Source organism: Caloenas nicobarica, chromosome 20, assembly GCF_036013445.1.
Source record: "Caloenas nicobarica isolate bCalNic1 chromosome 20, bCalNic1.hap1, whole genome shotgun sequence".
Taxonomy (NCBI): Eukaryota; Metazoa; Chordata; class Aves; order Columbiformes; family Columbidae; genus Caloenas; species Caloenas nicobarica.
In genome coordinates this window covers 3912844-3925828 of record NC_088264.1, presented here as the reverse complement: position 1 = coordinate 3925828, position 12985 = coordinate 3912844, and the positions used below count along the sequence as shown (strand labels likewise).

Genomic DNA, 12985 nt, shown 5'->3' with positions numbered 1-12985 from the left:
TCAAAGCTCTGAACAAATTCAGTGTCTAAATTCTACAGGTTCTCATCATTGCAGAAAACCCCAAAAGCTTTGTTTTGTGGGGTTTATTTCCAAAGCCCTGGGGATGAGTCCCAAAAACCACCCAAACAGACAAGACACAGGCACAAAATCCCTTTTCTCAGCACCAAGTGCTGAATAGCATTCTGGGTTGTAACATGATGTCATTACTAATTAGGACTTCACGGGGACCACAAATTGATCTCAGATTTTCCTGGACTTAGAGATCATTCAGGAGAAAAAAAAACCCTGAACATAAGCATTTCTGTCAAGCATAATGAAAGACGACAGATTTTTTTGGCTTGCTCATCATGTAATAAAGGGATTTTTTTCCTCTTCTGTTAAAAAGAGTGGGTTTAAATCGTTCTTCATGGAGAACATCATGTCTTACGTATAACTAGTAATAACAGCAGATTAGGGAAAGGACTAATTTAGGAAAGAATGGCTAACGGCCAGATCTACTAAGCTACAGAATATTCTCCTAAGAACTTCTACTGGCTTCCCCCATGGAGCCTGTGAAACGGTGCACTAGAAGGCATAGGAAGAGCTTTTGGATGAGAAAATACCGAACAACTACTAAGAGTGTTTGTTGCACTTATAAGATGTAAGTGCAATCAGATCCCAGCATGACCTCATGACAAAACGAAGGGCTTTTAAAACAACTACTGTCACACAGAAATCAGAGCCTAACATGGAAGTTACTACAAACAAACATTATAAAACAATTACTTTCTAGGTTAAACTCTAGCTCTGCTAAAGCCAAAGGCAAAACTCCCATCTACTTTACCAAGACTTGTGGTTTCTTATGGTTGGAGGAGATAACTGGGAAAAACTTAAGCCCTTCAAAATGAAGGGACATTAAATGCTACTAAACATTTTGCAATAATAACACAGGATTATTGATGTTTGCATAAGGCTTTTAAAGGCTTGGAGGGCACACGCTATAGGAACCCAGAGAAAAGACCGGCTGGGTTTTTCATTCAGAACAAACAACAGAAATCCCAAAGGAAATAAAAATATATTTTGCTTACCTTTCAGGTACTTTCAGCTATCTGGTTCAGAGTCCTTCTGATGCAGCCACCTCTTGCAAAGGTAACGTGAGCAAGCTGAAAAGGCACCAAGGCGTCTCCTCTTCCCAGTCCAGCTGCAAACCAGCAGCTGTCCCTGCAGTGAATTTAAGTCCCCATGGCCCAGATAAAGGAACCAATAGAGGCCTCAGGGTGTTTCCCTGCCACAAACCACCTAAGGAGCGCGCTGGGTTTGGGAGCAATTCCCCAACTCGGTATCATTCTTGCACAGCAGAAAGAACCACTTGCTAATCATTTTATGCTCCGCTTTCCAGTCAAGAGCCAGGACGCTTTTCCAGCCCTGGAAATCTGGCAGCAACTGTCTCAGAATTCTTGCCGAGACCCATGTGTTAACAAGTATTAACGATACGACCAAGTAACACAGAAAGTTAAAATAAACCACCTTTTAAACCCAGGAGTTAAACACAACACTACATTTGCCCAGCACCCTCGAGAACTTGAAAGCAAACTACACGTTGCATGCATTGCTAAGGTACCCACACAATTATCATAGCCATGGGCATTATTAAGCCTGGTTTTCAGCTAACGAACTGCTTCCCATTCAGGCCAGTTTGCTCCTTTCGCTGTACCCAGAAGCTTGTGCTGTGGGAGATGGAGGTGGCAACAGACTCAGGGCTGTATCATTAATCCTTGCCAGTCTCAGCAGCTGCAACAGGAGGGTGAAGTCAGATACACCCTGCTTACCGCGCTGAACGCTGCTGACTCACACCAGGATTCTGTAGTTTCTTTCCCGGTTTCTACTTTTTTAAGCTGTATGCCAACCCTGTTGCAAAAAAGGTAGTGCTGCAAGACAAGACGCATGGCCCCCCTCTGCAGCTGGGAAAGTGCTGCTCACACAGGCGATGTCACTGAGCAAGAGACGGCTTCAGCCCCAGCTGAAGAAACAGTTCTCCCCCCTGCACCCACCTGTTCCTCACTTATCTAGACCATCTAACAAGCACCGGGGGGAAGCTGAACAAAATATCAAAGAAATGAATGCGTGCTCTTAGCATCCAAATACCCAATGGCCGCAACCGGCTCCCCGCTTTGTTCGCTCCACTGATATTCTACACGTTGCTTTTGCCCGCTGGAAAGCTGCAGAAATAACAAGTTAGAGATAAAAACATCAGGGAACAAAGCTTGAAATTCTCTCTCTACAAACACTTGAAATCTACTTCCAAGCCAGTCAGGCATCAAGATATTATATCACTGGGAAGCCCAGTCACCACCAGCCCGCGTTTTGAACTGGGTGCTCACAGAAGGGACTAAACCCTTCTGAGTAGTTAACACTTGTGTTGGCAAGGCAGCCAGAAATGGAACGGGCTGCAGAGACTTAACCACTTAATCACCACCGAAAACGGCTTCTTTCCACTCATCCCCATCACCTGCACCATCAGCCTGGGTGGGTAAGCTCTTGCTGCTGACTGCAGCATGGATAATAAAATTTAATTGCATCAGCCAAACAGTCTGGTCTTCTTCTAGATTAAAGATTCTAGATTCCTGCATACTTCAGGACCAGTACAACATACCAGGCACATAAAAAAGACGCAGGGCACACAAACCAGCAGCATGACAAAGCGAGAGAGCATCCAGCACGACTTTTTGGATGTAGCTAGGCAGCTGATCTGAATGGTAAATTTAATGAAAATGACTAATTCAACATCAAAACCTTAATGTTCTCCCTGAAATCAGGACATAGGCTTAAGCACTGCCTAGTTGAAGTCCCAGTCGCTAGAACAGGATAGTTTCACCAAACAATGAGGCAGTTAAGGACAACAGAAGTAGAATTTCCCATGTATTTATCACTGTTCAGGGTTATGATTATTCAGTTCTGTCTGTAAAATGCTGTAACACGCCCAAAATCCGTGAGTTGAAAAAAAATGCAAAACGCCGGTATAAATTTAGCGATAGTCTTAGGTGATCGGTAAGCGAAGAAACTCTTAAGAAACAAAAATAAAACCACACTTAGGAAAGTAGCCGGCAGAAAACACACAGCAACGACAGGGGTACAGGACAAACAGCCTTTTCTGGACAGGGACCCCACAACGCGGTGAGATGTCTCCGCATCACATTTTCCTGGCAAGATTCTTTTTCCCTGTCATTTTTACAGACTTTTCCCCCCTAACCCGGGGTCCTCTTGGTCCACCCAAAGTCAGACCCTGAGGTTTCTTTCCGTGGAAGATGCCAGCTTCTTCTAATGACAGGATATACTGCACAGCCCTCTAAAGCGGTTTGGGTTCTATTAAATTCCACCCGCAAAGACACTAGAAAGAGTTTCACTGGAGCAGAGCGGGACCGAACCCGTGACCCCGCACACGTGGCGCTCCGCGACCCGCCCCGGCTGCGCCCCCCGCCCCAGGCGCATGCGCGGCGCCGCCGCTGCGCACCGGCAAGATGGCGGCGGGCGGGCTGTGCTGGGCGCTGCGGGCCGCTCGGCAGGTCAGCCCGGCGCCCTCCCTGTCCCCTTGCCCTTCGGGGCCGCCCCGGGCGCTGGGGAGCGGGCAGGACCCGGCGCGGGGGAAACGTGGGGCTCGTCAGGCCGGTGGGGGAGGTGGCGGCCGGTTCGGGGCCGCCTCAGCCTCGCTTGAGCGCCGGGGTTTGGCGGTGGCGGGAACGACGCGGGTGTGGGGGCGGCTTTGAGGTAACTTCGGGTTTATTTGGGTCTCTCAGCTCCTTGTTGGCTTCTGCGAACTAAATATCTTGGGCAGGAGCTGCACTGCAAGGAAGTAATTAGAAAAAGCCTGACAAGGACACGTTTATGGGGATAATTCATACTTGAATTGGGCAAACCATACGTGCAGCAGGCGGGTGTTATAAACTTAATTTTTGCACTTAGGTTCTCCCCTCAGCGTGCGTGAGGCAAGCGCGGAGCTACTACGTGGACTGGCGGATGCTGCGGGACGTGAAGAGGAGGAAGCTGGCGTACGAGTACGCGGACGAGCGGCTGCGCATCAACGCCATCCGCAAGAACACCCTCCTGCCCAAGGAGCTGCAGGTACCGCGGCCACCGGCACGGCCACCAGCACGGCCACCGGCCCATGCGGGGACCCACTGCTGTCACACTGTCACTTTGCTGACCCGAGCGGCCCTGCCGGGTCACCGGCGCTTGCGTTTCCCTAACTCGGAGCACAGAGTCATGTTTTCCCCTCACAGCTGTCACTTGTTATTCCTATAATACAGGATATCATATGGTTATTTTTATAGTTGCCAAAAAAAACTTTAGGTTTTTTGCCTTATTTAAAAACCTGGGAGCCTGATCCAGCCAAAACCACCGCTCTCTTCAATTAGAAATACTTAATTTTTACTCCTTCCCTGAGCTACAAGCATATAAAAGCTGCATCAGATCTGGGTGTTAGATCCATTCTTAAAACCGCACATATTCACTGCCCTGCTCTCAGCCTTACTAAGCCTTAAAAACATTTGCAAGTGTCAAAAACATTCCTGCACATATTTGATCTGGCCACGCCTAGTTGTGGGGAAATTCTTTCACCCTTAAACATTCTGGGAGAGAAAGCATATGAATCTGCTCTTACATATTGGCTTTACCATTCTCTTGGCAAGTCTGGTCTGTGTTGGATGTCCTTACAGGGGAAAAGAAAAAAAAAATAGAATTGCAACTGACTTTGCTTTTGGTATTCCTCAGCTGCTTTTGTCACCTTTTGAAGTCAGGAAGTCACAGCAGCAGTTAGCTGGAAGAAGAAGGCTCCAGGAAAGTAACTTATTCCTCCCTGACAAAAACATTATTTGGGCTCCAAAATTAAAGTCTTAAAAATTAAGCTAAAAGTCTTCTCTGAAAGTAAAGGCTGCTTTCTGAATAAAATCTCAGGAATTACCTAGGCCCAAAAAATTCTGCAAGTATGTAGCTGTACTAGATACGAGTGTATATATAGAGCTATACATGCACATAAGATGCACAACTGGACAAAACCAATAACTGAATTATGTTCTGAAGACAAGTCCCACTGACCTTGGTGTTACTGAAGTTGGGTTGCATTGCTGCTGTCTTCCTTTGAAGGCAAACATCCCTTCAGAAGCCAGCCTGATGCTGCTGCTTTTCAGCACTCTTGCACCATAATGGGCATTTTTGTAGTCCAGCCTCAGACCTTCCTTTTGCCTCCAACTATGACTTACTACCATGACTGAACACAGGATTTTTTGAGCCCTCCTGTCCTTCAGAAAATAATATATTAAGAATTCTGCAGTTAGGGATGCTTGCCTAGCCTCAAGGGACTTCCTGTAGGCTGCATGTCCTTGCTGAGCTCACCTGGCACTTCCTGAAAACTGTTGAGCTCTCTTGTACTTGGAATGACTTTTCTTAAGCCTTCTCATTAGAACAGAGACACTTCGACTTGTTTTTCTCTGGCTGTAACTCCTGATGTATCCTATGAGATCCCTTTTACTGACATCAAAGCATGTTACCTGGGAAGGCAGTTAATGAAGGACATGCTCATCTTAAAAGGATGAGCCCACCTTGCAACAAGGACAAAGCCAAGCAGATCTTGACAAATGGTAATTACTGGCTTGAGGTTGCTCAGTCTGTGTAATAAGGTTAACTTTGGGGTCTCCATGTGGATGACTTTACATCCACTGTTAGGATGTTCAGGAAAAAAGGGTCAAGTGTGGAAGACAAGCACAAGTTCCCTATCAAATAGCAAAGCATGCTCACGAGGTGGCAGAGAAGCTTAGGGTGGTACCTACTCCATGGCCAGCTTTTGAGGTCTGGCAATAAGCCCCCTCAAAATCCTGGGGAACACAAACTCCATGCTCTGGTCTTCTGTTTTAGGAAGTGGCCGATAAAGAGATTGCTGCCTTGCCCCGGGACAGCTGCCCTGTGAGGATCCGAAATCGCTGTGTCTTGACGTCGCGCCCTCGGGGGGTGAAGCGGCGATGGAGGCTCAGCAGAATTGTGTTCCGGCATTTCGCTGACCACGGTCAGATGTCTGGGATACAGAGGGCTATGTGGTAGGTCACCGCACAGATGTACATTCAGGCAGAAAACACAAAACGGGCTCAGTTTGTGTGTTTGAGTGATTACAGCAAGACTGTCCTGTCTAAGAGTCCAGCATCAATATCAAACTAATAAGGGAAGGACAAGAAGCTACACTGATTAAATTCACTTACTGGACTGCGATTGCTATCATCTGACAAGAAGCAGCGAAACTGTACTAAGCTGGTCTGTATGAGAGGCAGTTTTATTTTGAAGGAAAAAAAACCAACACCACTATCCAGTTGTTCCAGAACTAAGCTGAAGTTTGTGATGTGGGCAACATTAGAAATAAAGACATACAGCAGAAGGCTTGTTTAAGCAGTTTTTTTGCCACTGTACGGTAAGTTCACCACGGTAATTTGGGTGAAAGCACAAATGAAATTGTACAACAGGGTAAAGTAGTATTCTGCCATGAACAAGGATCAACATGAACAGAAAATAAAACATGGCCTCAAGTTTAGATACTCTTGCTATGCAAACTTAATATATGTATATTAACAAGCAGACAAAGTGGATAAAGGACCTATTAGAAACTACAACGTGCTAGTATTTAACTTCTGCTATGTAGTGCAGTGCTTGGTCCAGTGCTTCAAGAACAAGGTAGCAAATAAATCCTACTCCAGACCATAATAGGAGTAATGGCTTCCTTAATTCATTAGGTAACATCAAACAAATCTGTCCTTGGGAGAGACATGAGAGGGATGCAGGAGGGAAAAAAATAACAACAAGCCTGCTGCCAAGCTCATGTTTGCCCTGTCCTCTTCTTCAAAGCAGGGCCATGGAGGGGAAACAGCTACTCTATCCCCTCCCCAGCAGCAGAGCTGCAATAAATGCCAAAACTGCTACCACCTGAGAGAACACACACAGGCAGCAAACTGACAGCAACCCATCACCCCCAGCTGAGTCAAATTTTGGACTATAAGCTGTCTCAATACACTTCTTACTCTGTTACCTTAAAACCTGTGAAAGTTGACAGAAGAAAGTAGAGGTTGTCTCTTTTTCCTCATACACTGCTAGAGCCAGGGTGAACTCGCTGTCCAGCATCAGCAGCTCACTGCGACTGATGCCACCGCAAAGACACCCCAGGGAGGTCACAGCACCTCACTAAAGAGCTGTTTTCATTTTCAAAATTAAACTGGTTAAACAGCCAGTAATTAATTTCTGAGAGTAATCACTACATTTTAATACCACAGGATTAACACTGTATTGTTTCTGCTCAACTAGCGAGTGCTTGATAGTGGTTCTACTTCAACATTTCTCCTTTTGTGCCACACTTTACAGTTCAAAATACTTCCCCACATCGAATTTAGAAAAAAAGCACACCCCATATATCAAGTGTGACATTAAACCCAGCGACCAGATGGGTACAGCTGTCACTTGCAACAGAGGGGCCATGACCCATTCTAGTTTAGGACTCCTTTTGTTTTATATTCTGTTCTCAGTTTTGCAACACTCCCCATTCATCTGAGATGCTTTTTCAAGGAGGGGTAAGGATATACCTACGCTCCACTCTTCAGGAAATGGTGAACCACTTGACTGAAGGAAATGCTTGATAAGCTATTTTATTTAAATATTTTCTCCAACCTGCAATGGGAAATGACTCTCTTTGCTTGGAACAAGGTTGTGTAAACAATGATCTTTGCAGCACAGCATGTCTCACATGGAAGATCAGTATTAAGGCAGCCCTTAGAGTACTTTCAAATATCCATCGGTATGTCCCCTTTGGATTGCTTTTCTCTGCTTTCAACCCAGGCCTTGTTGATGGTGCGCTTCATTTCGTCATCCCCTTCTGCGTACATCTTTTTTAAAAGGTTCATAAGCCCTTCACTGGGATCTGAGGTGTCATAAGCAGCCTTCCTGCAAGATGGATACAAATGAGAAGATTACGTACGTCCGGCAATTCTGGGCAAAAAATTCAAGTATTTATTTGAACCATCTAGGTTACAGTGAGGATTTTGCTTTGGCAAAATCTTTGGACCGTGGCAGTCTTCAGTCATGCCTCAGTCAGCTTCCAAATAAGAAGAGTCCTAAAGAGTACCCTTAAATGTAGTGCAAGTTGAGTAGTATACCTAGAACTGTCCCCACCAAGGATGACAGAAAGCATTCTGCAGTAAACATGACCCCAGAAGCACCACCCACAATTAATTTTAGGAAGCAGGAGTGGAATATAACACAGAAAGTGCCAAGATCTGTCTGTGCTGTCATGTAACAAGTGAATAAAAATAGAATGACCACACTAAGCTCCTTGAAGAGGCCACACTCACAACACAAAAGGCATTTTCTGTTCCCATTTTTTTAGATTATCTCCAGAGGTTGACTAATTTTTTGAACCCCTTGCATTTCAAAGCAATTTTCTCAAGAAGCCAGCTGACAAACTGTGCCACCCACATGGTAAGCACCTGGGTGTGACATGTCCCACATTACCAGACTATACATAATACCCTCTCTGTCAAAATTGCTTCAGTTTATTCTGTTTTCTAAAATCCCTTAGGTAACGACTGGTTTCTGCAGGCTCCCTGAAAAACATGCAGATCAAAATAGATCAGCAGAGGGAGCAAGTTCCCCAAGCACAGGGCTAACCACCAATCTCGCTAGATTTTTTGGGCAGGAACTCCACCTGCACACGACAATTATTTTGACCAGCACAGCTTGTGTATTTCTATACAATACACAGTTAACCTAAAAAAAGCCAACCTCACCAGAGCAGTTTTTGCAATGAATACAGCCATCAAAATAGAAATGAATCTTTAATTGGTTGATTGCCTTTAGCATTCTCAGTGCAGGTCTTGTCTATTTTATTTCCTATGATGCAGCCTTCATCATTAGCAATAAAACAATAAAAGAGTGGCAAGAGCGACTCAAAATTTATCTCCTCCACTGCCCATCCTATTAGTACCAAAATAATCCCAATCTGATGATTCTCCAATGCTTTAAGGGCTTATCCCCCAGAACTGCAATTCTCCCAGGCTGCATGTGGTCAGTACAGATCTGCTCTCCTGGCAGCCCTAAGGCAACGTGGAGAACAAGAAATGGAAAATGAGATGGAGACACTTACTCTTTCTCTTTACTTTCTTTTTCCACTTGAGTAAGACACTCCCATTTTTCCTCCTGCTTCTTCCTACACATCACAAGGACCGTGTCTGTCTTTATCTGTATGGAGAACAGCAAGGCATGAATTTAGAATGCTTCATAAAGGGATGCTAGTTGCAACCACAATATAAGATTAGTATATAACATAAACCTCTTTCTAAACTCACGCATTGATCCTTAAGTAGCAGATAGAAATTATACTATGCATTCACCTTCAGGGTACAAAGTATTAACCTTGTTGTGGACAATTCAAATGAGTGATTAATATACTACTAGTACAGAGCTATAGTACCAATACAGAAGAACATATACTGCTGCAGAAACACCACTCAGTGCTTCTCAGGATGTGAGAAGTACCCACGACTGTTGAGTAAGAAGTGGCTATACCAAATTCAGGCTCTCCGAATTTATTTCTCCAAGCGTAAGAAACTAGGTTTAGGGCATTGCTTAATCTTGCCATGTTTGCAAGTTACAAGCAAAGCTTGTTTAATTGCAACCCTGACCTAAATTTCGCAAAGAACTCGTGTGTGCCACAGCGGACACGAGTCTGCTAGAGCTTCAGCTTAGGAAGTCCATGACCACTGATCACTTTTACACCACGCTAAAAATCACCAGAGCATCACCCTCGTTTATTTTAGTTGTTTTAATTTTTCACTGTCCTAGTTCTAGTGCAATTTCAAATTGAAACACTGGGTTTTCTACCTGTGATGTCACTAAGTGCAGGACACAATGGCACAGAAAGCACACAAGGTGAGACATCCCTAAGTCCAGAAAGGTGCTATGAGTAGCCAAGTATGGACACTATCGCCAGTCACAGCCATCAGCAGTGAAGTGTTACTAGTATTAAATTCTCGAGCAACACACCCTTACGAAGACAGAGCAGGTTTCAGACTTCGCTTTGGGTATTTAAGCTTCCCAAGATTTTGGTCTCTCAGACCTCAAAATTGAAAAGAATTTCTCAGAGCTATTTAAAAGCACAAGGATGCAAATGGATGCTTAGTGGAATTTTCTGCTTAATTATTTCTGAAATGCTGTCAGAGCGCTGTTAAAAAAAGCATACAATATCCAGACATGATCTTTTGAAATAGAAACACATGGATTCCAGAGAATAATTCAACAATTACAGATTAATAAGAATCACATTCACAGTGAAGAGACTTTTCACACAGAATGGAAGGAGTGAAGGTGAGCGCTGAGTCTCCTGAAACTAGAGTCAGGCACCAAACATGGTACTTTGTGAAGGACCCAAATATCTCTAACAGACACAGTACACTGACCTTTCTAGAGCTGCCTTCCACAGAGATGGGTTTCAGGAGGTTGTTGAAGGTCATGGTGTAGTTCTTCCCATTCAAATTCTTCACTAGCAGATCAAAAGACCTGGAACCAGAAAGTGGAGGGAAGAAGGGCACAAATATTCCAATCATTGCAAGACTATTGTGCCTTGCCACCAAAAACAATGTCTGAAAGCACCTTAGCAGGCGTATTTTTTGGGAAAGGATTTCCACAGGCCTGAATTACTTTCTTCCCAGGGCTCTCAAACCTTCAGTTGGATTTAATATTGAGGACTTAAAAGAACCTACCCAGACTTCACAACAAATCAAGGTCTTTTGAGTTCTTTCTACGTCACTGATCTCCTACAACCTTGGAAAGGCAGGTTTACTTAATGTACACTTCAGTCCTATCACCACCAAAAAATGAGGCTAACCCTAAATATCTTGTCAAGTGTGATGAGGTGCAACAAGCATTTGTAAAATTAAAACACCCTGATACCCTCTAAGGAGAGCTGCACTTAAGGGTATGTGCCAAGTGCTACTAAAAGCTAATATCGTGTAAGTTAAAAAAGAAAAAAAAAAAAAAGGGGGAGTAAGGGCTGATGCAGAACAGAACTCAACGCATCCCTGCATTTCAAACAGTGTTCTTGACCCGTGCTCTGCCCTGTGGCGTGGTGCAACAACATGAACTCACCTCTCCGTGAAATTCACCTGCACATTCTCAGCTGGAAGCTTCTGGACTCCACTTAAAGAGATGTAAATCTTAATAAACTTATCCGACTGATCCCAAGCTGTAAGTGAAAAAAAGAGATTAAGTTCTACCTTTGCTCCATGAACTTCATGCATTCCATTCTAACTCCCTCCACAAAGTTCCCTAGCAATGACCAGGATCTCTGCCTTATTGAACCAACCTTCAGAGGGATATGGGAAAAGGCATGAATTATTCAGGAATAACTTGAGAGCAAAAGGAAGACCTCACAGGTAGCCCCGTTCCCTGATTTCTGCAAATTCTGAGAAAAAAAACACATATCAGCTCAGGTAAAAGGAGAGCAACCCTGTCTGTGCAGGGGAGTCAGAATTAGCTGCTTGCTTTTGCTGCAGATTGCTTGACCCAATTTTCTCCCTGCTCCCCACATGACAAGTATCTTGAGCAATTCTCTCTCCTTTAACCTACATGGCGAGCAGAGAAGCCAAAGCTTTCATTTCTAGGCAATGGAAAAATACTAGTTGGTACATCAGGTATCATTAATACATCCCACCAGTACTATCATACGAACAGAATTAATACACAGTGTGGTCGGGACAGCCCAGTAAGCACATAGTAACTTTTAAGCCGGGGTCTCCAGTACAAAATAAAACACTTAAGAAGGCTTCTCTATAATGCCAAGTGGCAACTGTAACTCACACTAGCGCCACCTTGCCTTCTCTTCTGAGAGATGCTGGAGCTCTAGTAAATGTTCAGAAAAGTAATCCTACCATAATTGTTTATTTTCACTGTGTACCCTCCCAGTGATGACTTTTCTTCCTCCACCACATCTTTTGGCTTCGGGGGAGGCTGATTCTTGATTTCGAGCTCCAGCTTGTGTTTCTCTGTCATCAGGACATCACGAAGTCGCTTCCTCGTGGCTTTAGTAAGCAATTCGTTAATCTCTTGCAAATCTTTCTGTAACTGTTTCAAAAACAAAAGATCAGACGCATATGTTAGACACAGTTCATTTTACTCAAGGGTCCCTGCTGAGCACTTTCAGTTATGGCACGTTCACATTTCCTAGGTGCAGGTTTATCAAGTCAGTAGTTTTGTTTCCCTCGACACCCCGTTAAGCACGAAGCCTCCATTCCTCACTCCCTGGGCCACTCGCCTTTTCACTTCTCCGTATATACTTCAAGATTTAAGTTTCCATCGGTTAAAAAGCAACAGAAACCGACAGAGTTAGCCAGTAGGAGCAGCTCCTCAAGAGTGCACAGCACCATCCCGGGACAGACCCCAGCAGCGCTCAGCAAACGCCCAGGCTGAGGGGTGCTGAAGGGTGCTGAGGGGCTGCTGGAGGGTGCTGAGGGGCTGCTGGAGGGTGCTGAGGGGCTGCTGAGGGCTGCTGGAGGGTGCTGGAGGGTGCTGAGGGGCTGCTGGAGGGTTGCTGAGGGGCTGCTGGAGGGTGCTGAGGGGCTGCTGGAGGGTGCTGAGGGGCTGCTGGAGGGGCTGCTGGAGGGTGCTGAGGGGCTGCTGAGGGGCTGCTGAGGGGTGCTGCCGCCCCCACCCCGGGCCGGTCCCGGGTTGGCCCCGGTTCCAGTCGGAGCCCGCGGGGGAAGCGGGGGTCGCGCGCTCACCTCCTCGCGCGCTGCGGCCATGTCGCGTGCGGCGGCGCCCCGGCGGCAGCGGCTCCCGCGGCCCCTCTGGAACCTTCCGGCCTCCCGCCCCGCGCACGCGCCGCGCGTGCCCCGGAAGTGACGCCGCGCCGCCCCCGCCGCCATTCCGCTGGGGTGAGCGGAACAGCCCGTCCTCTCCCTTTGCCCCTCCCCCCGCCCCGCTGTCGTCA

General features: G+C 45.7%; 2 protein-coding genes across 2 annotated transcripts; one reads left to right on the top strand and one right to left on the bottom strand.

Moving 5' to 3' along the window:
- The first annotated feature begins 3464 nt into the window (after positions 1 to 3464).
- Positions 3465 to 6397, top strand: MRPS14 (mitochondrial ribosomal protein S14). The gene is made up of 3 exons (XM_065649009.1): positions 3465 to 3542; positions 3940 to 4098; positions 5887 to 6397. The coding sequence occupies exons 1-3, from the start codon at positions 3498 to 3500 to the stop codon at positions 6067 to 6069; spliced, it is 387 nt and encodes a 128-aa protein (XP_065505081.1). The 5' UTR covers positions 3465 to 3497; the 3' UTR covers positions 6070 to 6397.
- On the bottom strand, positions 6302 to 12935 carry CACYBP (calcyclin binding protein). The gene is made up of 6 exons (XM_065649008.1): positions 12777 to 12935; positions 11928 to 12120; positions 11146 to 11242; positions 10458 to 10557; positions 9146 to 9240; positions 6302 to 7947 (listed from the first exon to the last, which is right to left on the bottom strand). Exons 1-6 carry the CDS (start codon positions 12918 to 12920, stop codon positions 7788 to 7790), a joined length of 789 nt encoding a protein of 262 aa, XP_065505080.1. The 5' UTR covers positions 12921 to 12935; the 3' UTR covers positions 6302 to 7787.
- Positions 12936 to 12985: the final 50 nt, after the last annotated feature.

Coding starts and splice junctions, on each gene's coding strand:
- MRPS14 (XM_065649009.1), top strand. CDS start 3,498: ATGGCGGCGGGCGGGCTGTGCTGGGCGCTGCGGGCCGCTCGGCAG. Junction 3,543..3,939: donor CGCTGCGGGCCGCTCGGCAG/GTCAGCCCGGCG, acceptor TTTTGCACTTAG/GTTCTCCCCTCAGCGTGCGT. Junction 4,099..5,886: donor TCCTGCCCAAGGAGCTGCAG/GTACCGCGGCCA, acceptor CTTCTGTTTTAG/GAAGTGGCCGATAAAGAGAT.
- CACYBP (XM_065649008.1), bottom strand. CDS start 12,920: ATGGCGGCGGGGGCGGCGCGGCGTCACTTCCGGGGCACGCGCGGCGCG. Junction 12,121..12,776: donor TGGCCGCAGCGCGCGAGGAG/GTGAGCGCGCGA, acceptor TTTTTGAAACAG/TTACAGAAAGATTTGCAAGA. Junction 10,558..11,145: donor CAGGTGAATTTCACGGAGAG/GTGAGTTCATGT, acceptor TTCTGGTTCCAG/GTCTTTTGATCTGCTAGTGA.